At 35.2% G+C, this 13,465-nt stretch overlaps 3 protein-coding genes across 3 annotated transcripts; 1 reads left to right on the top strand and 2 right to left on the bottom strand.

Moving 5' to 3' along the window:
- Positions 1 to 2,046: 2,046 nt before the first annotated feature.
- LOTGIDRAFT_174674 (hypothetical protein) lies at positions 2,047 to 3,774 on the bottom strand (the record flags this gene model as incomplete). Its single annotated transcript, XM_009054018.1, has 1 exon — positions 2,047 to 3,774. The coding sequence occupies one exon, from the start codon at positions 3,772 to 3,774 to the stop codon at positions 2,047 to 2,049; it is 1,728 nt and encodes a 575-aa protein (XP_009052266.1).
- Positions 3,775 to 6,682: 2,908 nt separating this feature from the next.
- Positions 6,683 to 8,372, bottom strand: LOTGIDRAFT_174675 (hypothetical protein; the record flags this gene model as incomplete). Its single annotated transcript, XM_009054019.1, has 2 exons — positions 6,683 to 7,641; positions 7,916 to 8,372. The coding sequence occupies 2 exons, from the start codon at positions 8,370 to 8,372 to the stop codon at positions 6,683 to 6,685; spliced, it is 1,416 nt and encodes a 471-aa protein (XP_009052267.1).
- Positions 8,373 to 9,890: 1,518 nt separating this feature from the next.
- On the top strand, positions 9,891 to 12,930 carry LOTGIDRAFT_239224 (hypothetical protein). The gene is made up of 4 exons (XM_009054020.1): positions 9,891 to 9,919; positions 10,462 to 10,918; positions 11,448 to 12,234; positions 12,533 to 12,930. Exons 2-4 carry the CDS (start codon positions 10,463 to 10,465, stop codon positions 12,901 to 12,903), a joined length of 1,614 nt encoding a protein of 537 aa, XP_009052268.1. The 5' UTR covers positions 9,891 to 9,919; position 10,462; the 3' UTR covers positions 12,904 to 12,930.
- Positions 12,931 to 13,465: the final 535 nt, after the last annotated feature.

Here is a 13,465-nt window from a genome sequence, read left to right on the forward strand (position 1 = left end):
TCAGTTCAAAAATTGCCCAGCCTTGAACGATGAAAACTCTGGGATTGATCTAGCACTGTGGCGAATATGACTACAAGTGTTTCCGATCAAGATTGCCATGGTAATTTTTTTATGTTACTCATAAGACAAAAAAATGAGATGAAAGTTGACGTTTAGATAGCATCTATCGATCTCTATGCCTGTCCTTCAGCATGGCTCGCTTTTCCCAGAAATGTATTCCCCACTGTGAAACAATGGTGATAGTGGATATTTACAAAAGTCCACATGTCAACTAGACATTGGGACATGGAATTTTCTCCTTACCTAGTTGTTAAGAATCCATATTTCACATGTAAAGTTAATTCTTGGCTTTATGAACTAGTTCCTCGATGATCGATGTTTCATTGGGAATCTGTCACTTTTAATAAACGACGGCGATCTATTACAGTTTTAAAAATGCTTCAATCTGCATCATTCTACTGAAGGCATCGATAAATTTCGTTAAGTTTATAAGATTTGTCAATAATTGTAATATGTTATAACGTTCTTTGATATTTTATAACGAATATGTATGTTATAAATTTGTATATACAGTTCGCACTGGAATTATTTGAAAACGTTCCTTCCATTTCTTAGTGTTCTGTTGGTTCACTAATTGGAACTATTAGGCCGCGATACATGTAAGAATTGTGTATCTTAAGAACATTATAATGATTAACTTGATGGTTTTAACATTTCAGTGAATCGTATCGTTGCATTCAAGTATAAATTTTTGGTCATGTTCTGTTTGGTCTGTACATTTTAGAATGTTATATATGCCCGGAAAGAATTTCTTTACATGTATTTATTTATAAGGGAAATGGTGTCCTAGTTTTCTCAATGCTAATTAAGAAAACTTTTTGTTATTATAAATCTCTCGCTAACCCTCGAGTTACTCTCGACCTTTTAAATCATGTTTAATATTATCACAGTTATTCTGCTGCAAGTCAGTTTCAGACAGTAAAGCAATTTCATTGTATGGAATCTGTTTAATGTCGAAATGGTGGTGCGGGTGGTTCTTTTCTAAAACCAAAAGTTGTAGGGATTTTAGAGCGGTTTTCAAGTCTTTGTATATGTATCAGGAACATTTCCACTTTCCATGCAGAAATGCAATTTTCCAGCAAATTTCGGACTTATTTTGGCTATAAAACAAAATTGGAATATAATTCGCTACCTGACATTAAAGCTCGGACAGGTTTGGTAACCAGGGTTGTCTTCTTTTGTACTCACGTCGGATGGATAGGTCAGCATCGTTTGTAATGAAAGATACATATTTCCGCACCCTTACTTTAACTTTCAAGTGGAGTCCCAAGAACAGAGTTATTAATCGATAAATGCCATTCATTTCCTCGTGAAAGATCCGGGATATGTAATAAGACTCATTTAGATTTTTTTGCTTTTACGACTTGAACTTTAACTAGTTATATGCCTATATTTATACAGAGAAAAGCATTGATGTCAATATAAAAAATTTAATTCAATCCACGAAGAGAAAATCAATTATACAACCATCTGAAATATCTTAATAAAGTTATCACGTCCAATATTTTCTTTCAGTTAATGCTAAGTTCAGAACAAATCCCCCTATTATCACATATTTCTGTCACTTTATGCTATTTTTCGTTCTATTTCTCATTAGATAAGTAAGTCGATCTAACATTCGAAATAAAGACAACGTGAAATCAAGGAGATGTAACCTTCACTTTATATAATGAAGGTTGTATTTGTCGTAAAGAGAAATTTTCTTTGGCACATGAACAAAAATAAAAACTGTTACTTTACTTTACATCTCAGAATGTGGTTAACCATAATTTTGTCTACTTATAGAATATTTCAATATTTCTGTGTTACAAACAAAAATGTACCTCACTGATGTACTGTTCCATGCAAGCACCACTATAAATTTTGTTACAAATCTAAGGTGGTGGTCCGTTGTCGTAGATTTGCATTCTGAAAATAAAGTTTGTTCACGTAATATTCCTCCTCCAGATTGTCTATGGATTCACCATCACCTAGCTAGAAACAAAATTAGAAAAACTTCACATCAATAACAGAAACAGTAGATTCTATTGTGAACCATTTATTTAACACATAACCACACTTAGGATCCTCTAATCGTCCCCATCCTATAACACTATCCCACCACGAATCACGTCCGATCTTATGACTTTCTTTTTTCACAATTGACCACGTATCATTAATATGATTCACAAGTTTAAAAGTATAACCATATTCCACGTACTCCACACATTTTTCTATATGTTCGATATTTTTGTAATAAAGCCTAATTTGGAGCTGATCTCTCCAGTGTTTGTTGGCCATAACTCTCCATGATAGTCCCAGCAGATCTAACGGCGTACTCTCACAACATCGGTCAATATTGCTTTCAATATCCTCCACATTCACTCGTAAAATCAGCTTTCCTTCCGCTGGACCAACACATCCTTTATCGCCATCGAAATCAGTTTGAGTCGAAACCGTAAACTGATCCGACAAGTCACCGCTACTTATCTGCGTACATGTAGATTCCACAGAGACTTCACGTACTCGAGCTCGAGAATGCAGCCCTGGTACAACCCCGTTTATAAGCCTAGCCGAGATAGCATTCTGATCCTCTGAACTATAACCAACAGTTTTTAGAGATCCCATCATAGAACTAAGTCCTTCGAAATTCACCTCCCCTTCGTTGAACTCTAAATACGACAGCTTCAGGGGAGTAAGCTTTCTTTTACACTCGTCTAGAATTTTTTGCCCAGCCTCTATTATATCAGGCACGTTATAGTTGTGAGACTTTTCAGCCATTCGTGGTAATTTACCCATTAAATTTTCCAAATCTGCTTTTCTATCTTCGAGGATTCCAAACGTTTGGTTGATTTCCCCTTCTTGGTGCTCTGAATGTTTGTTGGTTTGCTGATACTTTCCAGATGTCAGATCATTTAGACATTTCAACAAAACTCGCCGTTGTTGGTAAATCTTATTCTGTACCATCAAAATGGATTCTTGCATCACCAATCTCTCATCATCTACCGAACTTAATTCTTGGAGAAGTTCGGCACGAACACTTTCCAAATCTTTTTTCAACTTCAGGATTTCTTTTCTGTCAGAATTGAGATTATCCTCAGTTGAATCTTTGGCTGTTTTCCCGCATTTGCTCTCGACCTTTTCTGTGGGTTCGATCGATTCTGTCTTTTCAGCACTTTCGAATGGTATTTCAGCCGTTATCTTCTGTGTAACATCATCAACAACGGTATCTATGGGTCGGTTATTTTGAAGCACTTTATTATGTTCACAGGACTGTGATCTTCTAGTAACGTTTGTAGCATTTTCATCAACGCTGGTGGTTGAAGATGTGTCTGGATTTAAAACATTGGATTCTGTTGCGCAATTATTAGAACTGGTCTCGTCATGCCCCTTTTCAACCCCTTTACTATCCATTTCTGTAGACTCCATCGAATGTGAGTTTACTGTGCGACTTGGTACATTGGCATCACGCTCGTCATTGTAAACACCCACTGTGTTTCTATTTGAATCATTTGATATACATTCTTCAGGCTGTTTGTTTCTGGCACTGTTTTCAAAACTTTCTCCTATTATCGTTTGAAGAACCAAGCTATTAATATCTGTACCAACAAAGGCGTTACCATTGGTTGATATTTCTCTATAAGTGCTCTCCGTTCCAAAATTCGGCGAATCGTCTTCCATGATAGTTTTAGAAATGTAAATAACAGTTATTTTGACATTACCAAATTGCACCATGATTTTGAGACGAAACCACTTGATATCTCTTTTAGGTTTTCGTAATTCAACCTGTTACAGTGTTTGTTGTAATTCTAGCGCGAGTGTTGAAACAGTTGCATTCGAATATGAGTGGAACTTAAGATCCAAATTAAAATTTATCCGTCAATAACTAATTGATTATTGCTAACACTGCTTTAATATGAATGTTGAAAAAATGTTATGTTATCCTGATTATTTCGGCAAACTAAATAGTCATTTTCACTTCCTTTCTTGAATATATTGTACGGAACTTCAAATAAAGCCAGATAATATAATGATACATTACGTGAAGTACCATGTTTAACTCTCTACAAGTTTCTTGTTCAATTTTTATATACTATAGACATTCCTGATGATGATCACCAAGAAAAGATAATATTACATCATTCTACATAGACAGGAGGTATATCATACTGTGCATATTGTTTGAACTAAATATTCTATATTGACGCAACATTTTACATAATTGAATGAATTAGATGATATTGAACAATATATACTTTTATGTTTTGTTAAAAAGTTAAACGATTTACACTGTATAAAAGGTTATGGCATTCAATGAATTATAGTTGATTATTATTTATCTTTTTCTATAATTGTTTCTACTCTTTTATGGGTAATTACAGAAATCCAAACTCTTCATTCATATTGGGGAAAATTGGCCATGAGAGCAACTTTTTACTTTTCCTTTTCAATTACCAGCTTTCAATGTATCTTTAATGAATCTGCAAATGGATGTTTAGTTTCATATTCCTGCAATACAACACAGTAGAAAGTGTTACAAGGTCAGTAAGACGGTAATCATATATAAGACAAGAAATTGTTTTGCTTTTTTATGATTTTGGGCCGAAAGCCAGAAGAATGCTAACACTACAATGTCAGTGTGCATTTACTATCACTATTAGTGCATTATTATGCTAACTTCAATATCTGTTTTCCTCTTTGTGAACTACATTTACCCATCAAGATTGGTCATTTTTCTCAAAACTGACAAAATGGAATACTATACAATGGAGTCGTGCGGTAAACAAAAATGGAATTTATCCTATTCTCGTTATATTTTCAGAATGTCGATATTCAGTTAACAATTTAAAAAAAAGACGACGTTATTAAAGGAGTATGAGGTACATGTATAATTTGCCAGGATTACATAGGCGTACTGAACCGGGTAGGAGAAGGTTGCTCGGACAGACAAGCGCTAGCCAAGCCCCCCACCCCCTCCTCACACCAACAAACCTTCGGCCCTTACCTTTATGATACTCTGTTTGGGTTTCCCACTATTGGGGTATGTTTAAACTGCACAGCACTCTGTGTGAGTATCCATCGGTCTTTTTATGATTCCTTCACTTTTCTTCAATGACTACGTAATTAATCACTCCCACAGCGACTTCAGAGTTTAAATTATTTGTCCTCTCATTTCACATATTTAAAAAAAACACATATTTCATATGCATGTTATTTGTCTAAGAATGTCTGCGGGCCCTGAGAAATATAATATATTCCGTGATTTTACGTTTGAAATTAATACAATTCCCTCAAAGAAATTTACCGTAAAATTGACATACAATAAAATCAGTGGTTGGCACTTCTCCAAGATAATCTTAAGACTCTCTCAGTACTCTTTAGGAGTTGATAATTGGCGAAAGTGATTCTCTAAGCATTGTGGCAGGCTTATCGATATCTTCATAACAGTGAAATTATGTATTTAACTCGACAAGGGATAGACTAATTATTATTCATATATTATAATACAACTCGATCAACACGGTTAAGGAATTTCACAAAAAAATATTAATTTCGTGATGAGTTATTTCCCTTGAACTTTCCTCTGGCCTGATTTCTGGACTCACTCCACTAAAACATTTTATGCAAATGTAGTCCAGGCTATTTTTAGAAATCTTCTTTCTATCTCCGTTTTGGGGTTTTTGCATGCCTATTTTTGGGTAAAATTTGGTCTAGATTTGGAATTTGATGTGTGAAATTGCATCATCTTTCAGATTTGGTGAGATGATGAGAGACTTAAAGGCGGAAGGCTAATTCTAAAAATAGTCGTTTTGTGGGTGCCAAACTCTAGCGGATGAGTATAGTAGTAGCTCAAAATTTTCAAGGTCATCATATAATGAATTTTTTAGGAGACATTGAGCATTGGTCAGGCTTTCATTCGACATATTGGAAAGCTTAAACGAGATTTCTGGAAAAAGTTATAGAAGGTTGAATTTCGTGTTTTAACATGGGAAGAGATGGCAAATGAATTAGTAGAGTGAGTCCTGTCTGGTAAGGTCATTTATTTTTTAAAATTAATATTTTTCAAAAAGTTGGGAATGATTTTGTATGAAATTTTCAGAATAGGTAGAATAAAGACTAAATTACTTTTTATGGCTACATTTGCATATTTTTTTGTCCAAAATTTGAATTTTTGGCCACTTTTATTGATAAACGCCATTTCAGCCAAATTTCGACCTGTCAACTTTGCAGCAATGAATCAAAATTGTAATTATTTGTTTTTCTTCACATGTTTTCACACAAAATGGATGCCTTTAACACATGCACTAGTGCCAGGCTGCAAAATTCATCTGTTTGGCTATAAATTCCTCCTGCAGGATATGGCAGGGGGCTTAATTTTTGTCATCAAATAGGAAGTATGGGGTAATATCTTTCAATGTCCCATCAGTCATAGAAGAAAGCCCATGAATGTGCGTAGATTGGCTTTCATGTTTATGAATATTTTGTAATACCAAAACGGGTGAGGGGAGGGGGGCAGTTTAGTGTTGGCTTTGACACTTCTGTTGCCAGTTTTTGGAGTTGTAGTATAAAAGAGAACACATTATTCTGAAAAAGACTGATTTTTCTATTTTTTTCATTTCAAGGCAAATTATACATTTAAATATCATTGCGAATATGAATTAGAATGATCACCATCCAACTGCTGCAAAGCACTAGGTAAAATATTGTCTAATTGTCCTTTTCTGTACCCACTGTCAGTTGAATTTAATTTTTTATATTTTGCAAATTCATGGATATTTCTTCCTCGAGCGAGAAGCTTTCTTCTCTTAACTTCTGGTCTTGTTTCATAATCTCTATGGAACACTGATTTTTTCTGAATACTGCTAAGTGCTTGTAAACTCTTAGGGGACAATTTTGCTCCTAAAAACTCTGCTTTTGTCTGTGTTGCCTCCTTTATCCCAATATTTGATCGAAGATTAGTCGATGATAGCCGCCCCATAGCATTTCTTTCATATTTGACACTCTTTGGAAGCGAAATGTTTATTGATCGATTTATTGACTCATATTTTTGAGTGTCTGTCTTATAACGGGTTTTGTCAATGTCTTCCTCACTTAATCTTATTTTCAAAAGTTCATTTAACAGAAACTTATCATTGTCATTCATTTCCAGGCTCGTTAAGTTGTTTGAAGCCAGAAACATGGATCGATTCCACCAGTTGTTGCTGTGACCGCCACTACAGACCACGGAGTTGGAACGGCACTTGGAACAGTCTCCATCGTAGCACATAACAGTTGCTTGTAGTATTTTCGGCAGCTGTTTTTTCAGTTTGTCCACATCTCCGCAGTAAGTAGAGTACATCTCTTTGATCACAAGGCTACACCTAGATTTTATGTCCTGGCTCAAAGTTTTCTTTTGATTTGTTTTTTCAACTTTTGTTTTGCCTCTGAACATTCCGTCGCTAAAATTAGCCTTAAAACATTGGCGAAACTGAGATGAACTAAGATGGGCTGGGTCAGCTAGTCTTTCAACTTTCCACATAGGATGTAAAGTTCTCATTGCCTCTTCAATTCCGGTAGCTGACGTTGAATCTCCGTCTGTTGTGGCAAACTTGATGAGCACCCCTTGAATAGATAAATCTTCACCAATTATTCTCCCCATTTCTCTCTCAGATGAAGGTGCATGTCTTGTCAGATTTGCTGTGCATCCCTCGTGTCCTGGACAGTTGACAGTAATGCCTGTGTTTCTTAGCCCCACGCTCCAGTCCAACAAAGTTTATTTTGCAACACAGCACTTATGATATATTTTTTATCTGTGTTTGTCTCACAAGCAATGCCGAATGATTGGGATGCTCCTTGTCCGGGTTTCTTGCTGTGTCCTATGGTCAGACAATTGTACCATCCAAAGCCACATTTATCACATTAGGGTTGGAAGCACCTCTTCGCCTGTTGACATTTTTCACCTCTTCCACCTTAGTTCTCATGCTTTCATTGTTCAAGTCAGTTGTCTTTGAACTCACATAATTGGATAACTTGGACATATCACTTTCAGCTGGTGGGGGAATGTCTAAATCTGCCAGTAGAAGCCTAGTCCTTGAATTGCCTAAAGGCATGTCTAGCAATCCATCTTGTAAGTTGATGTTTATTGCAGCCGCTTTCCTACCTCTTTTGCCAGTCGTGATTTCCTTGTATAATTTTACCACAGGAGAGATGTATCCACAATTAAGGCATTTCAGTGAATATTTCCATCCAATTCCCCATTTTTCTTCTGTGTTGATCTTAAATTGTGGTACTGCACACACCTCGGCCTCTTCGTCTGCATAAGTCTGAATGGCTATATTCCACATTTCTACCATTTTTTTCCACATTGATTATCCTGTTGCCTGAGATTTAATTTTGATCAAAACTGCTTTCTTTTTTTTCAGGCCTTGGTCGTAAAACCCTGTAACTACCTGGAGAGTCTAGTTCAATATTCACATAGCTCAATTCTTGGTCTTCATACACTGCAGAGGTAGATTGAAGATCATAGTCGTAGTCAGTTTGTGTCACCTCACTAACTTTCTTTACATAACCAGGTAAAAAATGTGAACTTTTTCGTTTTCTGTCGCCTTTCATATTGAGAGTTTTGAATGGAAATGAGTGAATTTCTCATTTTTTGCTAAATATATATTATTTTGAGACTTGAGGGAGGTGAAAATATCAGCAGAATGATATATTGAAGACAGATTGAATAGACAGAGAAATCATTTATTTCTATTTACTATGTGGACTGATTTTGGTTTCTGGGGTTTAGGGATCATAAACCTTAATGAGTTATGTAATGATTGTAACTTTAACACACTACCTAATGGATATATGGTCTTTTAAGATTCATTCTTGAAAACATTTGGTTCCATGTTATTTCTATTTCTGCAATTTTCATTAATTTAAGAAGTACTGTGGTTTTTGAAGTAGAAACAGGCTGAATTATGTGCGAAGTAAATGTGACGTAATAAATTTGACCCTTATTCTGTGTAATTTATATTGTTCAGGCTTGGTTTTGGTCAACGTTCCTTAATCTTTTTACAGAATTGAATTATCTTCATAAATAAAAAAGTTCTGACCAATTCAGAATTGTACGTATACAAGCTTATACAGTGCATATATAGCTTATTATAGGAAAGACAGTAAGAAAGTAAAAACACTACCACTGGTTTACTTTTAGGTTTATTTGCATAATTTTTGCACAGATGTTATAGAACAAATTAAAGCAAGAAAAAAAATTAGCTACATATATAATCTTATAAAACCTATCTGAAGAGTTGTGTCCCTTGAATTACAAAATATGAATTTTTCACTCTTATTTCTTCTGCTTAAATGGATGTCCGTGAATGTAGATAAAGCTATGGCGTGGTTGTACAGCTGTATCAATTCCGGAACACATTTATGACATGCTTATACTAAAAATAATCAACTTCAGGCATATTTCAAAATAATAGAACTATATGAATATATTATCTACTTTAGTGTTAAGATTTATCAATTGTTGTCAACTTTCTAAAATCTTTCTTGGTTAGGGCAGGGGTGATTTCTGACAAGCCAGTTGTAGAATCTTGAAGGAGTTTTTCTTGTTTTGTTAGTTTCTATTGCTTGTAATTTTCTTTAACTGTTTAATTTAGAAAGATTTTATGTATTTAGATTATGATATAAGGTTCACCAAGGTGGAAATACAAGAAAAGGAATAACAAGAGGCGCCACAAATTGTCATCTAAGATTCTACGTGTATGTATGTATTTGTGGTCTGATTACCTTAATTCAGGTTCAAAGGGCTGTCTATTTTAAGTTACAGACCATGTGACTTTGTTCATGTCCTATATTTATATAAATGACGATAGGACATTGTACTTTAATAGGCGAGGCAAAGGTAAACAAATCTTTCTATGAACAAGTACTAACACTTAGTATACGAATTAATGGGAACAAATTAAATTGAATCTTATTTGACCAGTTGCTGAAATAGCCGTGGAGTCTTGAGTAATATTACGAAACCAGGCTACGTTATAGTAAATAAATACCCATGATTAACATTTATATAAATACTAATGAACACTACAGGCGGGCGAAAATAACAATTTTAATACAGTCAATCATATAGAATTCTAGCAACAGAAAGTAATTAATAATAAAAAAGATAAGAAAAAACTCGTCTCAAGACTGATAAGAATCAAGAACGAACGGATTATTGTCATCTGTGTCACTTAGTGATTTGAACTTTTTATCTTCTAATATTGTGTAATTTGTAAAGTATATAAAACAATCTACGTAGTTAGACATGTATTAAAAGGAGAAGGCAGTTGTTCAAAACTATTTTTAAATTCATGTGTCAATATTTCGTAAATAGTAATTGTCAAGACACTAACAAAATATCATTGTAATGACAATTACCTTTTTTTTGTCTCGTTTCAGAATGAAAGTGGTGGTGATTCTAGTCATTTTTCACTTGCTGTATCTTGATGGTGGTGTCGCAATAATTTGTCATCATCCGTGTCCATTAATACCACTAACACAACTCAATGATTTCAAAAAGTCTCTGACCGGGCCCACACTTAGTCCTGCCGATGTTGGATACGCGAATGCATCGTTGATGCAGAATAGACGAGTGACGGAACACCCTGGATTAATCGTATACGCATTAGACGCAAGTGATGTTCAAAAGACCGTTGTCTTTTCCAAAAAACACAGTTTAAAGCTAGCAGTTCAATCTACAGGACATTCATATGTTGGTAGATCAACCGTAGAAGGGGGAATATTGCTGATTCTCTCTAAATTGAAACAAATCAAAGTAGAGTTGAATTCGACGAGAAGTCCTCATGGCGAGGTTATGGTGGAAACTGGAAATATGTGGGGCGGAGTCTATGAAGAGGTATAGATATAAAGTCAGTGAGCATATTGATACAGAAGATAATCTAACCATTGCCTAACCCAGAGGTTTTCAACCTTTTTCTTTCTATTACCCATTGCGGGATTCTTGATCGATGGTATAATCAAATTCCACTATAAATCCTTACTATTTTGTGATTTTCTTTTAGGTTTTCTTACAAATCTTTTCATGCCGGTGAGAAGTAAATCATAATTGTAAAAAATTTCATGCTCGACTACAAAGTGCCACATTACCAAAATCTCTAGGTTGAAAACCCCTTTCCCGAAAATATACATATTGTGTTCCTTCACACCCCTTCCTTCTCATCTCAGTCTTTTTCGAGCAAATATTATAAAACCATATTCAATTCGCTATAAGATTAACTATAGCAGAATCACTTTCCCTATGACTTATATTCACTAATTGATATAACTAATTGATTTTTGTTAATTCATTTTTAAAGTAATTAGTTAGCATTTTTTTTATCTTGTAGAAGTTAGCATTATTTTTAAAATTATACTTTCATTGATAGGTGGACAAGTATGGAAGAGTGGTTGTAGGAGGTTCCGATCCGAGTGTGGGTATGGGAGGTTATACACAAGGAGGAGGCCATAGTCCAATCTGCCGAAGTCTTGGACTGGCTGTAGATAATCTCTTAGAGGTGAAATTGATCATTGCTGATGGTGGTACAGTCACTACTTCCACTTCCGGTACCACAATTAAACATACCAATGGAACTGTCATAAATAGTAACGACGCTGATTTATTCTGGGCACTTCGAGGAGGCGGCGGAGGAACTTGGGGTGTTGTCTTGAGTTTCACATTCAAACTTCATCTTCCCCCAAATAATGGAATGATGACGGCAATATCTGTCTTTAATATGTACGAACTCAACTCAGGTTTCATTGCACCAGGAGCCGCCGTTTTAAAGAAATATTTCGAATTTTTGAAAACAGTGGACGAAAAATGGGGAGGATATGCCTTGTATAGCACAATGCCGTTAGACAATACACACTTTGGTACACTGACTTTAGATTTAGTTTATTTCGGTGGTTGGACACAGGCTGTCCAGAATAAAATGGACGCCTTTATGGCTACTCTTACCACTAAGCCAGTATATACTGCTCTGAAGAAATATACCAGTTTTTGGGAATATCAGAAAAACGTCCCAGCTGATCGTGGTGGAGCTAGAATATATCTTTATAATTCTCTGCTACAAAACGATACTGACTACGACAGTTTGGTGGACACATTAGTTCAACATGCAGTAACGAAACCATATCCACTGCTTCAGGGGTGCACTAACACATTCATCGGTGGTAAGTCGAATTGAAACAATTTTAGTGTACAAAACTTGTGCCCATTCTGCAGTTTGCAGGTATATTTTGCCGTTTTTATGAAAATTCTATACATTGTTGAAAGAAGCTTATTCATTAAGCCTTTATTAATATTTACCTATCAATTTGTATTCTTGTTTTTTGCTTATTGCATTCACCCTTTTTCTTTCATCACCGCCATTTTAACCATGTGGCATAACTATGCTGAGCTAATGTTGTTTCATTTTGTTTTCTGTTTGAATCCTTAAAACTTGTTTGAGGTTGGATTCCTCTATTTCAGGAGCCACGAGACAAGGATCTGAGAAAGAAACGTCCATCAGTGTTGGATTCAGAACAGCTACTCATAGTTTAAGTTGTTTTTTGGGCTGGGGCGATCCTAAATATGATGCCGATGGTGAAAAATTCGGGTTACGTTTCGGAGATGAATTGCAAAAATATGGAAAGGCGGTGTATTTTAATGAACCGACTGAAGATATATCAGATTGGAAGGAGGCAACATGGGGAAAGGATAATTACGCTCGTTTATTGACTATCAAAAAGAAATGGGATCCTGAACAATTATTTTGGTGTCACCATTGTGTAGGATCAGATCTGCCCAGAAAACAATATTGTCCTGTTTGTATTTTTGATGATAAGAGCTTAGTTGGGTAATCAATTAATTAAATTAGATCTACTGGCCATATATATTGTCTATTTTATGTAGCGTCCATCTAGAAAACGGTGTGTGTTTTTGCCAATACAGTTGTATAACGTCAATTCTGATCTCTTTTGATCTTGAAAAAAATCGGTGGCCCCCTTTGTTCCTTAGCTGACATTTTCCATTTCGGCTGTTTTTTTAAGTCCCTTACTGGGTTCTGTGACAAATGCTAGCCATTTGATACTTAAGTTTTATGATTTCAGACTCTTTTGCTCCACATATCACTTGAATACTCCCCACGCTAATTTTGTTAGGTCTTGCGAAACCAAATATGCCCATCTCTATTGACAATATAGGCCTATTTTTAACCCACTTGACTGTACCTAATATATATCGGGCGACCTACTTTATACCGTCACAGAAAGTACAAAAACTCGTCGAACTACTCAACTCAGGTAAGGGACAAATAATAATGATTCGAATTATTTTGAAAATTCAAATTTATCTATTTCTGACGATACAGTATTGTATGTTAACAAGGTTAGAAATATCAAAACAGAAGCTGAATTCTTTTTA

The sequence above is a fragment of the Lottia gigantea genome, assembly GCF_000327385.1.
Source record: "Lottia gigantea unplaced genomic scaffold LOTGIsca_209, whole genome shotgun sequence".
Taxonomy (NCBI): domain Eukaryota; kingdom Metazoa; phylum Mollusca; class Gastropoda; family Lottiidae; genus Lottia; species Lottia gigantea.

Bases quoted from the DNA above. Each gene is read 5' to 3' on its own strand.
- LOTGIDRAFT_239224 (XM_009054020.1), top strand. From the start codon at position 10,463: ATGAAAGTGGTGGTGATTCTAGTCATTTTTCACTTGCTGTATCTTGAT. The intron at 10,919-11,447 runs GTATAGATATAA...TTTCATTGATAG, and splicing joins GGGGCGGAGTCTATGAAGAG to GTGGACAAGTATGGAAGAGT. The intron at 12,235-12,532 runs GTAAGTCGAATT...CCTCTATTTCAG, and splicing joins CACTAACACATTCATCGGTG to GAGCCACGAGACAAGGATCT.